General features: G+C 38.5%; 1 protein-coding gene across 1 annotated transcript; it reads right to left on the reverse strand.

Moving 5' to 3' along the window:
* Positions 1–1,305: 1,305 nt before the first annotated feature.
* LOC307120701 (uncharacterized protein) lies at positions 1,306–20,077 on the reverse strand. Its single transcript, XM_079807839.1, has 10 exons — positions 19,756–20,077; positions 18,047–18,215; positions 16,955–17,236; positions 10,788–10,904; positions 10,621–10,665; positions 6,769–6,810; positions 3,823–3,861; positions 3,704–3,730; positions 2,540–2,902; positions 1,306–2,274 (listed from the first exon to the last, which is right to left on the reverse strand). Exons 7-10 carry the CDS (start codon positions 3,851–3,853, stop codon positions 2,129–2,131), a joined length of 567 nt encoding a protein of 188 aa, XP_079663965.1. The 5' UTR covers positions 3,854–3,861; positions 6,769–6,810; positions 10,621–10,665; positions 10,788–10,904; positions 16,955–17,236; positions 18,047–18,215; positions 19,756–20,077; the 3' UTR covers positions 1,306–2,128.
* Positions 20,078–20,816: the final 739 nt, after the last annotated feature.

The following is a 20,816-nucleotide window of genomic DNA, read 5'->3' on the forward strand; positions in this document are numbered from 1 at the left end:
ACTTCTTTAACAGTTCCTCTGAGCAAACTTGCAAGCCGTGGGTTGCAATTTCGTAGAATAGCTTGGACCACTTCCTTCTCAGGCATTTCACTCTTCCACCTCAAACATAAGGCCTATATTGGAAAGCAAAATCTCTGATGCTCTCCTTCGCACCTTGTTTCCTCTCAAGCAATTTCCTTGCAGCAACCTCCTCATAATCTTCACTTAAGAATGAGAGCAAGAAAGTTTCTTTAAACTGTTTCCAATCTTGAACATTTCTCCGTTCCGCCAGCCACCAGTCTTTTGCGGTCCCTTTTAATACAGCTGTGAGTGAAGCCATTATCTCACACTCACTGAGGGGGCGAACAGCAAAATATTCCTCGCATCTTTCAATGAATACGACTGGATCTTCATTCTGGTTATTACTAAAACTAGGAAAGTCGAGTTTTACAGGTGGATTATGTTGCATTGAGCTCTGGCTTTCGGAAACTGGCAAGTGGCTATACCGAAGACTATAAGTTTGGTCTCTGTGTTTGACAACAGGACGTGTTACTAAAGGGCTTTGATCACGGTGAACTGGCGTAGACATGGATGGGACAAGAGATCTGAGTTTCTGATCAACTTGAATGTCACGTCTCTTCAAACAATCAAGCATGGACCGCCCCAGATCTCGAATGGAAAGCTCCAACTGTTTCTTAGTTCTGTCACATTCCCGTTCCATACGGTATTTTATTCTTTCTTCGCTCGCCTTGCACTTAGACTCAAATTCCGCATATGGAACACAGTCACTCATCCCTTGAGCGCATTCTGTTAAGCTACCTTCCAACAACGTAATTCTTTCTGTCAGCCTTTCTATTAATGCTGTAACAGATGTAAATGAGGTATGACCTGGTGCTTCATCTGTTTCTGTGGGAGGTGGAGGTGGAAGATCGAAGTCATTCAGAATGTGGTCGTCATCAGGAACGTTATCCCTGATCCTTTCTTCCTCTTCCTCAGAGTCAATGTACAGTTCACTAAACGTGCTAATCAGCTCCTTAAGAGGCTCTCTCTGTAAGGTGAATGGCTCTGATGCGAAATCCAGTCTGGGTGCAGACCCATCCTCATCCGGAGCAATATGATCGGCCATACTGGGTGAAAATAAACACTGGTCAATAGATGCAAAGGTACACGTTTGCTGGTCCCTGTTCGGGCGCCATTCTATAACTACCTTAACTACTTTAAGTTAAAGGCTGCTATAAGTCTGATTTTTAGGGAAGGGAATCATCAACAAACTAGTGCTTCACAGACCTAATATAACAAGGTATAAATCACACAAAACAGTTAGGTAATAAACATGTGTTCTTGTAACTTTATCTAAACACCAGAACAAAACAAATTATAAACAAACCAAACAAAATTATACCACAATGGATACTGAAAACCAAAACACACAATGACCATACAAGAAAGAACAAATATGGAAGTAGGACTCAACAGTGTTCAGGATGAATGGTGTATAGCATACAGTCCACAGATGCACGATACCAGTTGATGAAAAACTGTAGATGATGGTAACCGTGCAGGTATTCTTTACGATCCCCTGTGCTTAAGATCCAAGAGATCCACAAGGCAATGAACCCACACAGACAACAAAGCAACCCAAGTAACCTCAGAAAGGGATGCGAATGCTAGCATCACCAAAGAGTCCTTCTATAACATAAAATATAAACTAAACATTAGTAGTGAAACCAGTTAGCAAACAATCTCAAATAACAAAATCACCCCAGAAAACATGAAGAATAAAGAAAGAAAAAGAAAAGAAAATACTCCTTACTTTGACTGAGCTTAAAACCAAAGTTTCCCAATCAGGACTCAAAGTAGTTTGTGGCCACACAGCAGGTAAGCCATGCTTCCTCTGTCCAACAAATCTGGCTAACTCTACTACCCACCTGGGTATATACCGTCTCCTAACGCACCCTAGTGCCTCTGGTGGTGTGTAGTAGTAGTACCCTCAGTAGGAGTAAACATAGTAACAGGCCTGAGTCTGTTACACTGTCACAATACATATACTGCACCTCATGAATCACTTCTCAACCATTAAAAAGGTGAGTATGCATGTGTGTAGTATGAATACAATCCATATATACTACATCCACCATGTGAAATTGTGTCACCGTTCCCCACCAGACTCCTCGTCCTCAGTGGATAAAGTGCCCGTCGGCTGCACAGTGTATGTACTGGTGTTGTTGGGGTCTTCTTCTGGTATCAAGGACAAAATTGTCTCATTTGGATCATCCCAACCCTTTTGTGTGGGAGCTGTAAGAAAATAGAAAGAAATACAGAAGGTAAAAAGAGAAAAGAACAATGTAATATGGCCCTTGTACTATTTATTTGGAGAAAAATCTGAGACTATAGGCTTTTAAAACACTGCTATTGTGAAAGGGAATTGTTTAGGACAGAAACATGTTGTAAATGTATTATTATTATTATTACTAATACCACTGCTATAATTGTTGACTGGGTTCAAAAAACAACAGAGAAAATGGAAGTCGGAGTAAGACTAAAATCTTAAGCTTCTCACCACGGACATTGACTTTGATTGTTTTCGTAAGCGGATTTGTGTTGCTGGAGATCTCGAGTTTAAAATGCCCAGAGTCTTTGACTCTCATGTTCTTGATAGTGAGATTTCCAGTCTTGTGGTCCAGCACCAGTCTGTCTATAAATTTCCCACCGGGTCCATCCTTTAATGAGAACCTATTGTTCTTTTTATTGTATACAGCTATGACGCTAAATAAGGTTGTGGAATCAGATACTCTGGAATCAGCATATTTCCAACGTAGCCGATCATCTCTCTGTATGTCAGAGACTCCAGAGTTCAGAGTGACAGTATCTCCCGGCTTCACTTTTATTTTCTTCATTTGATCCAGCCCAGCTTGAATCATATCTGGAGAAAAGAAATGTCAGGACAGGAATTAATAATGTAGAGGTGGTATGCAACTAACATCTTGTCAAACAAACCTTAAAGGTCCCATGGCATGGATTTTTTTCTTTATTTTATAAAGTATCCTGAGGTGTACTTATATTGTTATTAATATTTTTTACATCATAAAATGTCATAATTTAGAAATAAAACATTTTTTATATACTGATATTAGCCCTCTGGCATGAATGTTCTGTTTGAAGGGGCGTGTCTGCTGTGAGACTTCAGTGTAAACGCCCACTGTTGTGATTGGTTGACATCTTTGCATTTGAAATTAGTATTAGATCTTGATGTTATGGCGGAGGGGGCGTGGTTTAGCGAGATCTGCAAGAAAGCACTGCCAGTGCCAGAGATCCATATCGTAAAGTCTGTTTGTAAAGCCTGTGCTGACATAAACGGAATCCATTTTCTCCGACTTCTCTGGGCGGGCAAAACAGAGGAACGGGAAGTAACCTTTCCCCTTATGTCGACATACAAGGAAGATTCCAGATCGGCTCGTCTGAGCTCTCATTTTCTCAAAGGCAGAGCAGGACACCCAGAACTCGGTTTACACCCATCAAAATTTCTAGCCACTTGGGGACCATATACAGGCTAGGGGAACTCATATTAATGTTAAAAGACCTCTTAAAATTAACCTTTAAGCAACAAACCATGGGACCTTTAAGCAACAAAGGTTTCTGTGATATTGGAAATGATAACGTTTTATTAGTGGATGCACATCACAAGCAATCTAAGTTTCTCACGGTTGGTGGGATGGGATCTTACCATGAAGTGGATCACATTCATCCTGACCTGTTTGAACAATAATCACAGATTTTTATGAAAAAAAATGATGATTACTTTTAATGGACAATGAAAACGCACATTGTTTTAAAGTAACCTACTGTTTGGTAAATCTCTCTGCTGATTAGGCATTTCCCCATCTGCAAAAGACAAAGATCTAAATCTGATTTGGACTTAGCTACATTAATAATTTTTAAATATTTCCATATATTACAGCCCCATTCACGCCACCAGCGACACGCAGTGACAAATCGACATGATCCTATTAATTTCAATGGAGAGCTGGAGACTTCCGGCGACATGAGACAGTGACCATTGTCGACAAAATGTGGGCGTGAATTTGAACGTGGACAGAATTTTATGCAAATGAGAAGTACATTTTGCAAGCAACAACCAATAGGAGTAGACTGTCTGTGGAGCTCATGTCACCTTCTCAATTGCAGGAAAGACAGGACAGATTTCCGGAGCGATATCACTCTTTTATGTGATTTAAGGGGGTGGTTGCATGCAATTTCACTTTTTTAACTTTAGTTAGTGTGTAATGTTGCTGCTTGAGCATAAACAGTATCTGCAAAGTTACAGCACTGAAAGTTCAATGCAAACGGAGATATTGTCTTGGCAGTTAATTGCCTACAAAAACGGCCGGTTTGGACTTTGTGACGACTCCTCAACAAGCTTCTTTCCGGGATTGGTGACCTCATAAACCCTTGCTATTAACATAAACACTGCCCCCGCGAACACGCAACAAAGTGGGCGAGGCCACGTCGCAGTCATTACGAAAGAGAGAGAGCGTTTGCAGAACTACAAACTACATTTGGCCATCTAACCAATCTAAGACCATTGCGTTTTTCGGAGGGATGGGCTTCACAGAAGCAGGAAGCAAATGAGCCGTTCAAAGGACAGTGGAGACAGCGGTGTGGAATAAAGGTAAAATATAAGAAAAATACAGCGTTTAAAAAAAACCCCAAAGTATTAAGACATGTTATACTGCGCCCCATGAACACAACCAAGCCTAGAAAAAAAACACGGAACCACCCCTTTAACTAACCACCATAGACTGTAAAAATAAAAATGGACGTAGTGTCCGTGACGTCACCCATAGGATTCTGAAGAGCAGTTTTGGCATTCTTAACTATGTACTAACATTTTAATTAATCATTTGATACAATGCACTTATTGTGTACATACATGTTTTTACATTGTACTTACATTTTAAAAAATACCTGCATGTAATTACGTCTGTAATTAATTTCTGCAATTATATTTGTAATTACACAGTTGGCACTTCCCTTACACCTAACCCTACCCTTAAACTTGCCCATAACACCACTCCTAACCAGTGATGGGAATAACGGCGTTACAGATAAACGGCGTTACTAACGGAATTATTTTTTTCAGTAACGAGTAATCAAACGAATTACTGTTTCTCCCGTTACAACGCCGTTAGCGTTACTGAGGAAAAAAATGCGGCGTTAGTCGCGTTACTATAATTGAGCTCACTGAAGCGCTTTTCATCCGAACAGGCTCTCTGTCAGTTAGACCTGCAACGTGTGTGTGTGTGTGTGTGTGTGTGTGTGTGTGTGTGTGTGTGTGTGTGTGTGTGTGTGTGTGTGTGCGCGCGCACCAGCCATGCGTGTTGGGGGTGGGTGCGGTGGTACACATAACTGATGATGATTGGTGGGTGGGAGACAAGGTTGAAGTTGACAGGTTGACACACACCTATGACGCACACGCATATGCACATTCAGCGATGGTCCAACGACTTCAAAGGTAGCTTTCGCAAACTGGAAGTATAAGCGCTACTTTTCCCTCGTTGAGGTGAAAGGTAAGAATATTTATGTAACGTGCAACTTATGCCCAGGAAGAAAGAGTCTCTCCACGCCGGTGGCAAGTGATTCTGAAGCGCCTCACATCATCATATGCCACAAAATTAGTGGCTAAAAACCCAGGTGATAACGTGAGCTCCACTACCAAAGGAAAGTATAGTACTGATAATATTTACACAATATTTACACTATAGTAGGCCTACTGATAATATTTACAATAATGCATTGAATTTGATAGGTGTCTCTCACATTTTCCCACAGCAACATTACAATAGTGTACATTAATGTACAATGTTTTATAATAATAATTTATTCTATTTAGTGTCCAATTCATTCATTTAACATATCTAATATTGGAGGCATCCAAGTTATTTGACATATTTGAACATTTGAAAAAAAAAAAAAAAGTAACGCAGTGATTACTTTCCCTGGTAATTAGTTACTTTTATAATGATGTAACTCAGTTACTAACTCAGTTACTATTTCTAAGAAGTAACTAGTAACTATAACTAATTACTTTTTTAAAGTAACGTGGCCAACACTGCTCCTAACTCTACCCGTATTCCACCTCAATATCAGCAAAGGTGTTTTGCAATACAATTTGAACACAGTAAGTACATTGTACTTATTTTTTGATGTAAGTATATAGTACTTAAGGCCAACTAATATAAAGTGGGGCCCAGTTTGGGACACGTAAAGAAGGGTCGAGCTGGCCATTGCCATCTTGGCAGTCACTCCCGGATAACAGAAAAAGGGCAAAGAGGCGGGACGTGGGCGGAGCTGAGGTGACGTGATGACTAACAGACAGCAGATAAATGGCTATCCACCTGTCACTCAAAGTGACCACGCCCTTAATTATGCAGAACTTTAAGGCTTTATATAATGTAAACGAATGAGTTATAAAAAAAATTCACCCCCCTCACAGTCGTCATGAAGGGCAAAATTAGCCGTAAAGACCAAAACCACAATTTGTCCGAGACAAATTCGAATGACGTTTTAGTCATTTTTGACAGTATGAGTGAGTTTAATTTGTTGATGTTAATCTAGTTAAAGATTTAATACACTGAGCACTGCTGTCACAACACTCTACAACAGCAGAATTTGATTATTACGCAGGAATATAGATTATAGTTATAGATTAATGCATCAAATCCTTTGTGGAGAACGGAAAATGGCTCAGATCGCATTACAGGACTCACACAGAGTAATACAATACCTTACCATTATTTGGATGGTCAACAACATCTTCTGCAAGAGCTGGACCTGTTTAAACAATAACTGACATTAGTCAACTTGTCAATTGTGGTTTCAGAGTAGTGTGTGTTTGTCACTCATATTGGGCTGAAAGAGAAGGTGAAATTAAATTTGTTCACTGCTCAAAAAATGTTTACCAGTTTAAATATATAAAGTTTTTTAAAATCAAGATGCATTTACTTGAAAGAAAAATCTGCCATGGGGTCAGAAAAATAAACTTTAATAAAATAAAAGAAATAAAATGTATCAGAAAACAAGACTTGATATCTCATGTCATTTCAGTGAGAGACACTTTTTGCAGTGTTGTAGGTAATGTTTGACCTCCCATGTTTCCAATCATACAGAGAAACTTTGGGCTGCATCAATCAGGGGCAGCGTCCAAAATCACATACTCACAATAGGTACTTATTTTAAATAATTACTATACTGTACAACCACTAAAAACTAGTTCTATTTGTGTGTAGTATGAATGTAATCTGGAAGTACTACATTCGTCTTGTTGTCATTATCATGTGACATACCAGTTACGTCACTTCGCCATTCATAAATCCTCTCCCGTGGCCTCATGGGATAGTAAAGTGTCCATCGTATGCACACTTCAGAATCTCGCCAGACATAATAGGTCATCTGGGTACTTTTTGTCTACTCTTTAATGAGTACTGTTTGAATTTGGACGTACTACTTTTGTCACATACTGTTTTTCACCTACTATGTAGTAGGGAAGTATGCGATTTCAGATGCAGCCAGAGTGTTTGCAACAGCAAAGAATACTGACTACAAAGTAAATGAGTTGAATTGGCCACATTACAGGAAGTGCAATTTACCTAAAAGAAAAGTAACATGCCAAGTTCCTGAACATGGCTGCTTTTGAGTTCTATGTGGGTGAGCAAATAGAGCAAATGGTAATTTTATACAGTGCTTTCGGAAAGTATTCACAGCGCTTCACCTTTTTCATATTTTGTTATGTTACAGCCTTATTCCAAAATGTATTCAATTCATTATTTTCCTCAAAATTCTACAAACAATACCCCATAATGACAAGTTTGTTTGAAATCTTTGCAAATGTATTAAAAATAAAAAACAAAAACTTTGTTGAAGCACATTTGGCACCAATTAAGCCCCTGGTATACTTCGGCCGTCCGTGTTCGTGCATTGTCCGCATTACATTTTCTGTTATCCGGGAGTGACGCGCTGCCAAGATGGCAACGGCCATCTCGTCCCTACTTTGTGCTTCAAAACTGCTCATCAGAATCCTATGGGTGACGTCACGGACTCTACGTCCATATTTTTTTACAGTCTATGGTCGAACGCGATCATCCGCAATCATCCATGGTGTGGTATACTTTGAAAGACGTGCGGACAGGGCTGCACACGTGACGCCTCCGGGCGCAGAAAGTGAAGTATACCCGGGGCTTTACAGCCTCAACTCTTTTTGAGTATGATGCTACAACCTTGGCACACCTAGTTTTGCACAGTTTCTCCCATTCTTCTATGCAGGACCTCTCAAGCTCCATCAGATTGAATACGGAGTGTCGGTGCACAGCCATTTTCAGATCTCCAGAGATGTTCAGTCTGGGCTCTGGCTGGGCGACTCACAGACATTCACAGGGTTGTCCCGTAACCACTCCTTTGTTATCTTGGCTGTGTGCTTAGGGTCGTTGTCCAGTTGGAAGATGAACCTTCACCCCAGTCTGAGGTCCAGGGTGCTCCGGAGCAGGTTTTCATCAAGGATGTCTCTGTACTTTGCTGCATTCATCTTTCCCTCTATCCTGACTAGTCTCCCTGTTCCTGCTGCTGAAAAACACCCCACATCATTATGCTGCCACCACCATGCTTCACTGTAGGGATGGTATTGGCCAGGTGATGAGCGGTGCCTGGTTTCCTCCAGACATGACGCTTGCCATTCAGGCCAAAGAGTTCAATCTTTGTTTCATCAGACCAGAGAATTTTGTTTGGCTGTCATGTGCCTTTTACTGAGGAGTGGCTTCCGTCTGGCCACTCTACCATACAGGCCTGATTGGTGGAGAGCTGCAGAGATGGTTGTTATTCTGGAAGGTTCTCCTCTCTCCACAGAGAAACACTGGAGCTCTGTCAGGGTGACGATCAGGTTCTTGCTCACCTCCCTGACTAAGACCCTTATCCCCCGATCGCTCAGTTTGGCCGGGCGGCCAGCTCTAAGAAGAGTCCTGGTGGATCCAAACTTCTTCCATTTACAGATGATGGAGGCCACTGTGCTCATTGGGACCTTCAATTCTGCAGAACTTTTTCTGTACCCATCCCCAGATCTGATACAATCCTGTCTCTGAGTTCTACAGACAATTCCTCTGACTTCATGGCTTGGGTTGTGCTCTGACATGCACTGTTAACTGTGGGATTAAATAGCAGGTGTGTGCCTTTCCAAATCCTGTCCAATCAACTGAATTTACCACAGGTGGACTCCAATCAAGCTGTAGAAACATCTCAAGGATGATCAGTGGAAACATAAGCACCTGAGCTCAATTTTGAGTGTCAGGGCAAAGGCTGTGAATACTTATACTGGACTGGATACTTGTGTTCATGTTTTTTTTTAATATATATATATATATAAATTTCCTAAGATTTCAAACAAACTTCTTTCACGTTGTCATTATTGGGTATTGCTTGTAGAAGTTTGAGGAAAATAATGATTTTAACACATTTTGGAATATGTAACTGTCAGGGTTCTGTCACTTCGGTCTAGTTTACTCTTGGTTTGTGACAGAGCCCTGACACTCCTGTATTGTTTGTCTTGTGTGTGCGCGCAGCTTTGAGCATGCTCGAGCTGCGTGCTCTTCTGTCCTTGTGTTTTGTGTGCGGGGCGTGGTGTTCGGATCCCAGCACTTCAGTCTAGTTTGGGTTTCAGTTTTGTGTTGGGATTCGGACATTCATGCTCCGCGTGTTTGTTTTGTCGCTCTGTCTTGTCATGTGAGCGTGTGCTCTGTCTGTGTAGCACACGGTTCATGTTTACATCGGCCGTGTGCTTTCATGTTATGTTTTGTCTTATGTTGTGTAGCACGTGGTTGGTGTTTTTCACTGGCTACGTGCTACGTCATGTTGTCATGTTTTGTGTGAACATGCAGCTGATGAGTTCTCATTAGCTGCATGTTCATGTCATGTTTGGTGTGAGCACATGTCTCGTTAAGTGTTTCTTTGTGCCATGTGCTCGTGTCCATTGTCTAACCCCACCCACCTTGTTTCCTGATTATTGGTTCATTTGCCCCACCTGTCTTCCCTCGTTACCCTCTTTTGTTTGTTCCCTATTTAATCACCTTGTGTTTGCAGTCCAGTGCGGAATCGTCGTCTTTACCTCATGTTTCCCTGGTCAGGTCAGGTCAGGTCAGGTCAGGTCAGGTCAGGTCAGGTCAGGTCAAGTCAAGTCAAGTCAAGTCAAGTCAAGTCAAGTCAAGTCAAGTCAAGTCAAGTCAAGTCAAGTCAAGTCAAGTCAAGTCAAGTCAAGTCAAGTCAAGTCAAGTCAAGTCAGTTTTTCCCCCTCGGGTAGTTTTTGTTTTGTCTTGTTTTTTGTTTTATTATTATCATTAAAAGCCCATTCCTCTGCATCTCTGAGTCCTCGCTCCTTTCCCTTCACCAAACCTGACAGTAACAGCAAAAATGTGGAAAAAGTGAAGTGCTGTGAATACTTACCGGATGCACTGTAGATGACAATTCATTTATGATGTTAACCCAATATTTTTTATAGTACATTATACTTAAAATATAACATTTATTTGACAATGTTTTTTTACAGTAATGGTACAACATATGTATATGGTAATTACAGTAATATATTAAGTAATTTCTTACCCCTGTTTAGAGGAATAGCTTGCTCCTGTTCCTCAGGAGTCTGCTCTGTTATAAAATAATACAATCATTTATTCAGTGAAGCAAGTAGCAGTTACAAAGTTTGCTTTTTTCAGAGCTGTTTGACACATTATTCTCATTGTATTAGCTGTACTGTATGTAACACTTACCATTTTCTTTTTTTTTTGGAGGCCTCTTGAGATAGTAAACCACAGCAGCCAGCCCAGCTGCCAGCAGAAGGACTCCAACACATATACCCACTATAATGCCAACAGACAACCCTTGTGCTGTAATGGAGAAGGTAGGTCCAGTAAACTATCTTATGTATCTAACAATACCTTATCAGTTGAAGCTGTGAGACTATTTGACATCACCTTTGTTTTTACTTTTACAGCCGTATTTTTGTATTCAAAACTCCAATCTCAATATCATAACTGCCTCTGGAAAGTTAACACAAAGTTTAATCACAATATTGCCAAAATCCAATTATAATCGCTTTATGAGGGTGCATGTAAACACACTCTCTAATAGTCAGGGTTTAAAATTAACACCTGCCAAATATGGGTAAAAAATCAACTGTGGTAACGCTGTCAAATCACTAGCCAATTTGGCAGGTTACTTATGTTTACTTTGCTGGGGAAGTTTGTGTAAGTGTAATTAGAGTCGTCCTGATATATTAAATACAATGTATCATGCAGAATCTGCACATATCTTGCTTACTTGAACGTCACTAAAAAATAACGCTGCATTTGTTCATTTGCATTGAAGAAATATCAAAGATAAAAAAAGTAGGGGAAATGTTCTATATAGCACTACAGGGCTATTTCAGTTTGGTTCTTGCGTAGCGCAGCAACACTAGCTTAAGCGCACACATGCGTCTCACAGAGCCTGAATATTCACACAAAATGATGTCATGCCTGTCTTGTCGAGTAGCATCGTAAACATAGTCGGCTATGTCTTTTATATGAACGTAAACATAAAATATGTCAATATTTTTCAATATGAAAGAAAAAAAGAAGAAAAGAAAGAACAGACTCTGTTTTGTTCTCACTTCATGCATTATTTTTTATCAACACTTGAATGTGGGTAAGTGTCATAAAAAAGCAACAATTTGAGTAAAAAGCTGAAAAATTGCACTTTTGTCAAAGACTAACGTTACATCAGATCAGATTCAGAACGATGATCAAAACACAGATGGAGTAGATTGAGTCCATCAATACCTCAAAGCTTCACTGTCCTATAACTTGTCCTGGGTCGACGTTTCATTCAATAACACAGCCGTTTTGATTTAGATGCTGTTTATTACTGATGAGATTGCATTATTTTTCATATGCATCTGCTCAATTGAGAGTGCTCGTTCTGCTGCTTCTTCGCCTGTGTTTTGATCAGGAGATTCTGTACTCGTTCAGGATATATATACATATATACAGGTGCTGGTCATATAATTAGAATATCATCAAAAAGTTGATTTATTTCACTAATTCCATTCAAAAAGTGAAACTTGCACATTATATTCATTCATTACACACAGACTGATATATTTCAAATGTTTATTTATTTTAATTTTGATGATTATAACTAGGCATGTGCCGGTATCAAATTTTCATGTTGCGATTAATTGCTGAAGCTTTTTCCACGGTATACGGTATTACGATATTTTAAAAAAAGTTGCACAAAGTGTTGTCATACTATAACAGGTTTAAAAACTTTCTTATAACAAAAGAACCAAACATTTAAATACAATAAAGCAATACACAAAAATGTATAAAGTAAACAAATATTTGAAACAGATTAAAGTGCTAAAGAATTATAAAGAACAATAGGTAACACTTTACAATAATGTCTCGCCAGTTAATGCATTAACATTAACAAAGAGCGAATAGCTACATTTTTACAGAAGCTATTCTTCTTTGATAATGTTAGTTTAAAAAAGCAACTGTTAGTGTTAGCTCAGGTCCATTAAATAATACAGTTACAACTTTTGATTTTAATAATGTGTTATTAAATGCTGAAATGTACATTTAACTAAGATTAATACATGCTTTAGAAGTATTTTTCATTGTCAGTTTGTTAATGAATGAACTAATGTTAAATAATGGAGCCATATTGTAAAGTGTGTGATTGAACAACAGTCAGAACATATTCAAACAATATCTAAGGCATGTAATTTAAAACTTTAAAAAAAAAAAAAAGTTTGAAAATGACTTTAAGTCTTTAAGTATTAGGTTATGTGATGATGAGCACCGGATTGTGGTTACTGGGGAACAGCTGTATTTCTGCTGTTCCATCAGCGCCCTCTGCTGTCTGAAAGTGAATGTGCACTTCAGTGTGTCTTCACGCCTTCCGCCATGTGCTCGGCTCATGAACGGTCTGTTTACATCAGTGCGCGTTCCTCTTTGACGCGTTGTTCATTTTAAACGGTTGATGGGTAAAGTATTCTTAAAATACATTATAAAAATCGGAATAATTCGTAATAAATAATTATTCACAGTATTTTGAAGTGCCCACGATAACAATATTGTGCATGTTCATTATTGCGGTATATCGTATTACCGTTTACCGGCACATGTCTAATTATAACTGACAACTAAGGAAAATCCCAAATTCAATATCTCAGAAAATTAGAATATTACTTAAGACCAATACAAAGAAAGGATTTTTAGAAATCTTGGCCTACTGAAAAGTATGAACATGAAAAGTATGAGCATTGAGATTTTCTATGGGGTTAAGGTCAGGCGAGTTTGCTGACCAATTAAGAACAGGGATAACATGGTCCTTAAACCAGGTACTGGTTGCTTTGGCACGGTGTGCAGGTGCCAAGTCCAGTTGGAAAATGAAATCTGCATCTACATAATGTTGGTCAGCAGCAGGAAGCATGAAGTGCTCTAAAGCTTCCTGGTATTCGTCTGCATTGACCTTGGACCTCAGAAAACACAGCGGACCAACACTAGCAGATGACATGGCACCCCAAACCATCACTGACTGTGGAAACTTTACACTGGACCTCAAGCAACGTGGATTGTGTGCCTCTCCTCTCTTCTTCCAGACTCTGGGACCCTGATTTCCAAAGGAAATGTTTTAACTTTCATCAGAGAACATAACTTTGGACCACTCAGCAGCAGTCCAGTCCTTTTTGTCTTTAGCCCAGGCGAGACGCTTCTGACGCTGTCTGTTGTTCAAGAGTGGCTTGACACAAGGAATGCGACAGCTGAAGACCCATGTCTTGCATACGTCTGTGCGTAGTGGTTCTTGAAGCACTGACTCCAGCTGCAGTCTACTCTTTGTGAATCTGCCCCACAATTTTGAATGGTTTTTGTTTCACAATCCTCTCCAGGGTGCGGTCATTCCTATTGCTTGTACACTTTTTTCTACCACATCTTTTCCTTCCCTTCGCCTCTCAATTAATGTGCTTGAACACAGAGCTCTGTGAAAAGGCAGCCTCTTTTGCAATGACCTTTTGTGTCTTGCCCTCCTTGTGCAAGGTGTCAATGGTCGTCTTTTGGACAACTGTCAAGTCAGCAGTCTTCCCCATGATTGTGTAGCCTACACTCTAAAAAAAAAGGCTCGTAATCATAGGGGAACCTTTTTTAGTGCTATATAGCACCAATTTTGGTGCTTCAGTGGTTCTTCAGCGGTTCTTCAGAGGTGCTATATAGCACCTTAGTCAAAGAACCGGTGAAGAACCTCTGAAGAACCGCTGAAGAACCTCTGAAGAACCGCTGAAGAACCACTGAAGCACCAAAATTGGTGCTATATAGCACTAAAAAAGGTTCCGCTATGATTACGAGCCAAGAACCATTTTTGGTGCAATGTAGAACCTTTTTTTTTAGAGTGTACAGAACTAAACTGAGAGACCATTTAAAGGCCTTTGCAGTGTTTTGAGTTAATTAGCTGATTAGAGTGTGGCACCAGGTGTCTTCAATATTTAACCTTTTCACAATATTCTAATTTTCTGAGATACTGAATTTGGGATTTTCCTTAGTTGTCAGTTATAATCATCACAATAAAAAGAAAATAAACATTTGAAATATATCAGTCTGTGTGTAATGAATGAATAGAATATACAAGTTTCACTTTTTGAATGGAATTAGTGAAATAAATAAACTTTTTGATGATATTCTAATTATATGACCAGCACCTGTACATATACAGTGAAGACTATGCAGTGATATTTTATATTTGATTACTATTTCTTTGTATCTGAAAATCTAGTTTAGACCAATGAAAAACCTGAAAATAACTGTTTGTTTGTTCTGTTGTATTTATTTGTGCTGTTGCTCGTAATTGTATTATTTGTCTCTTTAACAATATTAAAAATGTATATGTGAGAGGTTTTTTGGAGTCAACCTTATTTATTAAGGTTACATGGATAAAAAAAAATAACTAGGCCTATTTTATTTTATTTATTACTTTTTTGTGGTGGGCCCAGTAAAAAATTTGGCAGGGCAAGTAGAAAAAATCCTTAGCGTTGAGCCCTGCACTGTATTGTGTCATACAAAATATCCTGCAGTTTTCTCTAACTTGAGGACGTTGAAAAAAATTTATATAAAAGGTGTGTGACCTGCTGAACTATTCACCCTTTGTGGGTTGCCAGGTCTGATGATACCAGGTGAAAGACTGGGAAAACTTGGATAATGCCAAGATGTCTGGTGGAGGACAATTACTCACTTAAAGGACACTTTTTGCGGACGACGTCACCCTGAGTGAATCAATTGAGAATAGCTTTAATTTACATGTATTTCTTACCCCATCCTACTCCCCCCTATTATATGTGTTGGATATCATTTGAAATGTATCAGTGTGACTGGTACAAAGATCTCATCCCCACAGTAGTGAACAAGAAGATAACACAAGGTTTTAAGAGTTTACAGATATTTTGCTTATGGCGGTGGGCGTGGCTTTTTGAGCCATTTGGTCTCGTCAATACAGCTCATATGGGACAGTGATTAAATGTAAATTACCATTGTAAAAATCTGTTTCCATTTGAAAGAGATTTCTGTCTTGGTCTGAGCAACATAAGGAAGTGTGACAAAAAGATTGGGGCTAGATTTGTAGATTCGCTTTTTTTGTCGCTAAATATAGCAACAAAGTCGCTAAGTTAGTGACCATAGCGCGGGGCGTCTATCAAGCAGAGGTGGAAAGTAACGAATTACATTTACTCGCGTTACTGTAATTTAGTAGTTTTTCTGCGTACTTCTACTTTTTTTAAGTAGTTTTAAAAATCTGTAATTTTACTTTTACTTAAGCATGTTTTGTTTGAAGTATTGTACTTCGCTACATTTTAAACCACATCCGTTACGGAGTAAAAATAAATAATGCAAAGGGGGGGGGGGGGACGCGATCCGGAAACGACTGCATTGAATTGAAGGGCGGGAGAATGAACACGCAAAAATCACAAAAAGATGGAGACAGACGGACAAGACAGACGTCAGACCCAGCTGAAAGCGATACGCCGTCTTTAACCCCTGGATAGTATGGAAAAACTTTGGATATAGACAAAAAATAGCCGAGTGTTGTCCTGGAGGATATCAAATTAGCAAAAAAATGTTGATAACACATAGAACAATAAATCAAACCGCGACATGGTCTGTGAATATTAAAGCTCAAAACACTGCTATATGAATATATGATCTGCTTGTTCTGTCTCTGTGTGAATGAGCAGCGCCGTTTCGTCTACAGGCCAACATACTTATGTAGCCTACGCGATGCTCGTGGTGTTTAACATCTCAAAAAACATATTTGGCATGAACATACAGTATGAACATTTTTACTTGAGTACATTTTTAGACAAATACTTTTACTTCTACTTAAGTAAAATACTCTTTACTTCAGAGTATTTAAGGTTATGTATGAATTATCTTTGAACTGATTATGTAATTTGGCATTATACATTTACCTGACTGTTAATAAATTGTTACATTTTGATCTATTCTGACTCACTCTGGAATTATTAACTATCTCTAGTAGATTATGAACGGGCATCATTTCAACAAAAGGTTAAAACAGAATGATTAAATGTGTGGTTAACTATTAAATATAAATGACCAAACAACCAATTGGCATTCTAACCTAAATTTGAGATTAGGATAAAATGGAGTCAGATAAAGATGAATTGGACTTAAATCCTGTTTGCCCAGCTGAAAAGATCGAACGCACAACGACCTTCAACCACGGATTGTTAGCCTTCATTGGAACGAATTTAGCGGCCTTATACAGGTCTATACAGGCAATTTTCTCAGTTGGGAAGCCAAATACTCCACTGAATTTGTAGGTCTGGGGGTTATTTTGGGGGTGTTAGAGTGCGCAAAATCATACTTTTTTATATTGGTGTATATACCTGCACATGTGTGACAGAGTTGAGTGATGTCCAGATGTCTGCTCTGGTGGCTGATGGGATTGTTCAGCACACAGCTGTAGGTGTTTTTATCCTGATATTCCACCTCCAGAGGTAGAGAGAGACTGATGCTGAGATCAGACACACTGATGCTGGACAATAAACTGATTCCTTTGTACCAGTTGAGAGTCACATGACTCACATTCACCACTGAACACACCAATGAACAATATGACGATGAAGATGAAGAACAGTCTCTGCTGATGACAGGAACAGGCAGACGAGCTGAAAACAGAATAATCATGCAGAAGATAATTGGTCAATCACATCTGGCTGCTATGACACTTGTTCACACTGCAGTGAGAGTAAAGCGTTTCTGCAGAATAAAACCGGGAGTAGCGCAGATATGACGCAATCGACAGGCGACTCCATCACACGTCCCGGTTTCTTGGTTAAAATAGCAATTTCTCACGATTTACAAATAGTTGGAAACATTTGGGATATTGTACTCAATTGAACAAAATATATAACACTGGCCTTGTGGTTTTTGGATATTTTACTGAAAAAAATGTACATAGTTCACCTTTAATAATAAAGTTTTTTTTATCAGTTAAGAGTTAGCTGTAGGGAGGACTTTATTGTCCCAATAAGGTAGCATCCATTTAATAATTGTAATACATTTACACGCTGTTATTATTACACACCGTGTATTTTACAACAACACTGAGGTGCAAATAGTATCTGTCACTATTTATAAGTATAAAAAGCATCTAACCTTTACACTTATTGAAAAGAAAATACTGCTATTTTTACATAGTGTACATAGAATCTATTGTTATTTAAACTTAATATAAGTAGCAGCTATCGCTTAGAAAATATGATATTTGTAACTTTTCATCTTCACTGAAATAATAAACACAATCAGTTTTTCGGCTTTGTCTACAACAGTCTAGAGCAAATGATTTGAGTAACATCATAGACCTTCAAAAATTCCCTTATGTCAAATTTTAGATCGTAAATTCATATTTATTTGAATGTAAACTTGTGTTAATTGCCACACATCAAAAGTTTCGATAAAGATAATCCCCTACTCACCATAGACAGTAACATTAAATGTCTTGTACAAGCTCTTCCGGAAAATATTAAATATACTCCAGAAAAATTGGCTGTGATGTTGTTGATGGTAAGAGACACAGACTGTTTCTCCACCAGCAATCTCCCTCCGTCACTGACACTGACTTCGCATCTGAATCAGCAAACACACCTGAAGAACAAACAGAAACGTGTATTCAGATTTGTTAGCAAAAGCAGCACAGTATCTGAAATGCAAACAGGAGAAAGGATACAAGCCTTTGTTTGGACCAGATAAAAAACGTCTGTTAATAGATTAATGTTGGTCACCAGACAGTTGACCCATTGCTAGCATCAATTACCAACATTCTTCAAAAGATCTTCCTTTGTGTTCATCAGAAGAAAAAACTCATACAGGGTTGGAACAACTTGAGGGGAGTTAATGATGACAGAATTTTCCTTTTTGTGTGAACTAACCCTTTAAGTCGGTCGTGAAACTACAGAAAAGCAGTTGTTTTAACCACTTTATAGCATTCGCTGCCATTAAAACAAACATGCTGCCTTTTTTATAATCTCTTTATCAATGCAGAAAAGTCAATCGTGTCTGGGCACGGCAAGGCAACTTTCACTACTCTGTGTGTGAGAGTACGCCCTCATACACAACCACAAAAGCTGCAAACACTGACTGCCCCAGCGGAACAGGAAGATCGGTGTAAATTGTTCTGATTATGTTTTTCTGGGAAATGTGTAAATGTGTAGCCTCTGGAGCAGTAGTCCACTAAATAATAATAACAAAAAATATATTTTAACAAAATAGTTGTGTTGCTGTTAGAAAACAATCCACTGCTTCGTATGAAATGCGGCTCATTCATCAAAAAGGAAAATAGCTATAAGGAGTAGGAAGCTACTTTTATCTGTAGGCTATTTTCCGCTAGAAAAAGTGGGAGGTTAACTATATAAAAAAACCAAACCTGGTTTGTGGTTTCATTGCGAAAACCTCTGGCAACGTGTTTGCAAACCGCCAAAGTACCAATATGTTGGCTACATATCTTGTACCATGTAAATGAATACATTTTGGAGTTTGCGTCGCTTAACCTGCTCCATATGCTCGATATCATCGGCTTTTTTTGTATAAAAAGCTTGCTCAGTACTAGCTCAGCTGGTACAGATTTGTACTTGTAATAATGAAAGCTCAGGTACGAATCCCGTGAAAGACAAGTCATGATTAAAAAAACTCAAAGATGAGTTCACACAAGCTAAAAAAGACATGGTTACTATTGTATTTTTGTCACAGTTGCTTTTGTTAACACTATCGGGTAGGTTTAGGGTTTAGTGTAGGTGTACGTTAAAAAATCAATGTAACAAAACGTCAGATTGACGCTCACTCATCGGTTCCGGAAAAAACGAAGCTTTTGGCGCCACCCAGTGGACATTTCACTTTGAAACTGCAGTGATATGTTATTGGTACGTATTTTGGGGTTTGCAAAAATGTTACCAGAGGTACATTTTCGCAACATTCCCGCCCCCTTTAAGAATGGTTACCTATACAGATTCCTATAAAGTTCAGCATAAAATTCTCTAATTATTTATTGATTTATTTTTAAAGAAAATACACACGTCTGGTTTTTGGTAATGTACCTGCAGTGCTATTAAACAAATTGTAATAAAGCTGTACAGGCTCAAACTAGTGTTCTAAACCGAAAGTGCCTTAAAAAAACGTTTAGCTTACTTACTGTGTAGTAATAAAAACGAACAAATGAAAAAAATGCTCTTCATATCGTTGTGGATTTGAGTCAAATCTGAGTGAGGAAAAACAGGAGATGGGCCGCTCCCAATGTTCGTCCCGTCACAGCCGAGTTTCAGAACTCTTTTAAAAAAGAAACACTTTAACCAAACTGAGATCCACTGGTGTCTATTCTTTTTGTTGTTGTTGCCACACAAAAAAGAGGTATTTTAAATTTCCTTAGACGATAGATCAGAGATGGGATTACAGGATCGATCCCGAGAAATGCGAGAGAAATAGAATGGCCTATATCGCCATCTATCGAACGGATCAGTTCACCTTTCTCACGGAAGTCTTCATGACCTGATATTCACGACTGGCTTTGTCCAAAGGTTCCTCATTCTGGGTCTTCTCTCAAAAAAGGATATAATCTATATGGACTTTTTATAAGCCTTCTGGTTAGTATTCAGGTAAATTGTATATATGCTACACAAATCCAAATATTTGAAAGTGAAACCTAGGTTTGGTGTATTTCAAAATGAGTTTCTTTCCTATGCAAATGGCTTTAAAATTATAAGACTTAAAACTGCAAAAAATTGCTTTAATAGAATACGATTTGAAAATAAACCGTGATATTGTCTTAAAAAAACATTCGAATTGAAAACGAGTGAAACTCAACTTTAACAATGATATTCATACTATAAAAAATGTAATATTCTCTAAAAAGCAGCAAATGTCTTATTTTGCAGTTAATACTATTACCCACAACAGTTGGTTTTAGTAGGCTACTTGATATAAATGTAATTTTCAAGCATTTTAAAATCGACTCACAGAAAGTAATTTTTTTTTAAAGAGCACCTATCATGGCATTTAAAATGTTCCAAATATTGTTTTAGAAGTCCCCAACAACAGTTTTGCATGCATGCAATGACAAAAAAGACTTTAGTTTTCTTATAATATGCATTTATTTTTACCTGTTTTGACAGCGATTCTCAAATGATTCCTTTAGTGATTCACTTTTCAAAACCCCGCCTTTACGTGACGCTAATCTGCGCTGATTGGTCCGATGAC

The sequence above is a fragment of the Gobio gobio genome, assembly GCF_949357685.1.
Source record: "Gobio gobio genome assembly, chromosome: 24".
Lineage (NCBI taxonomy): Eukaryota > Metazoa > Chordata > Actinopteri > Cypriniformes > Gobionidae > Gobio > Gobio gobio.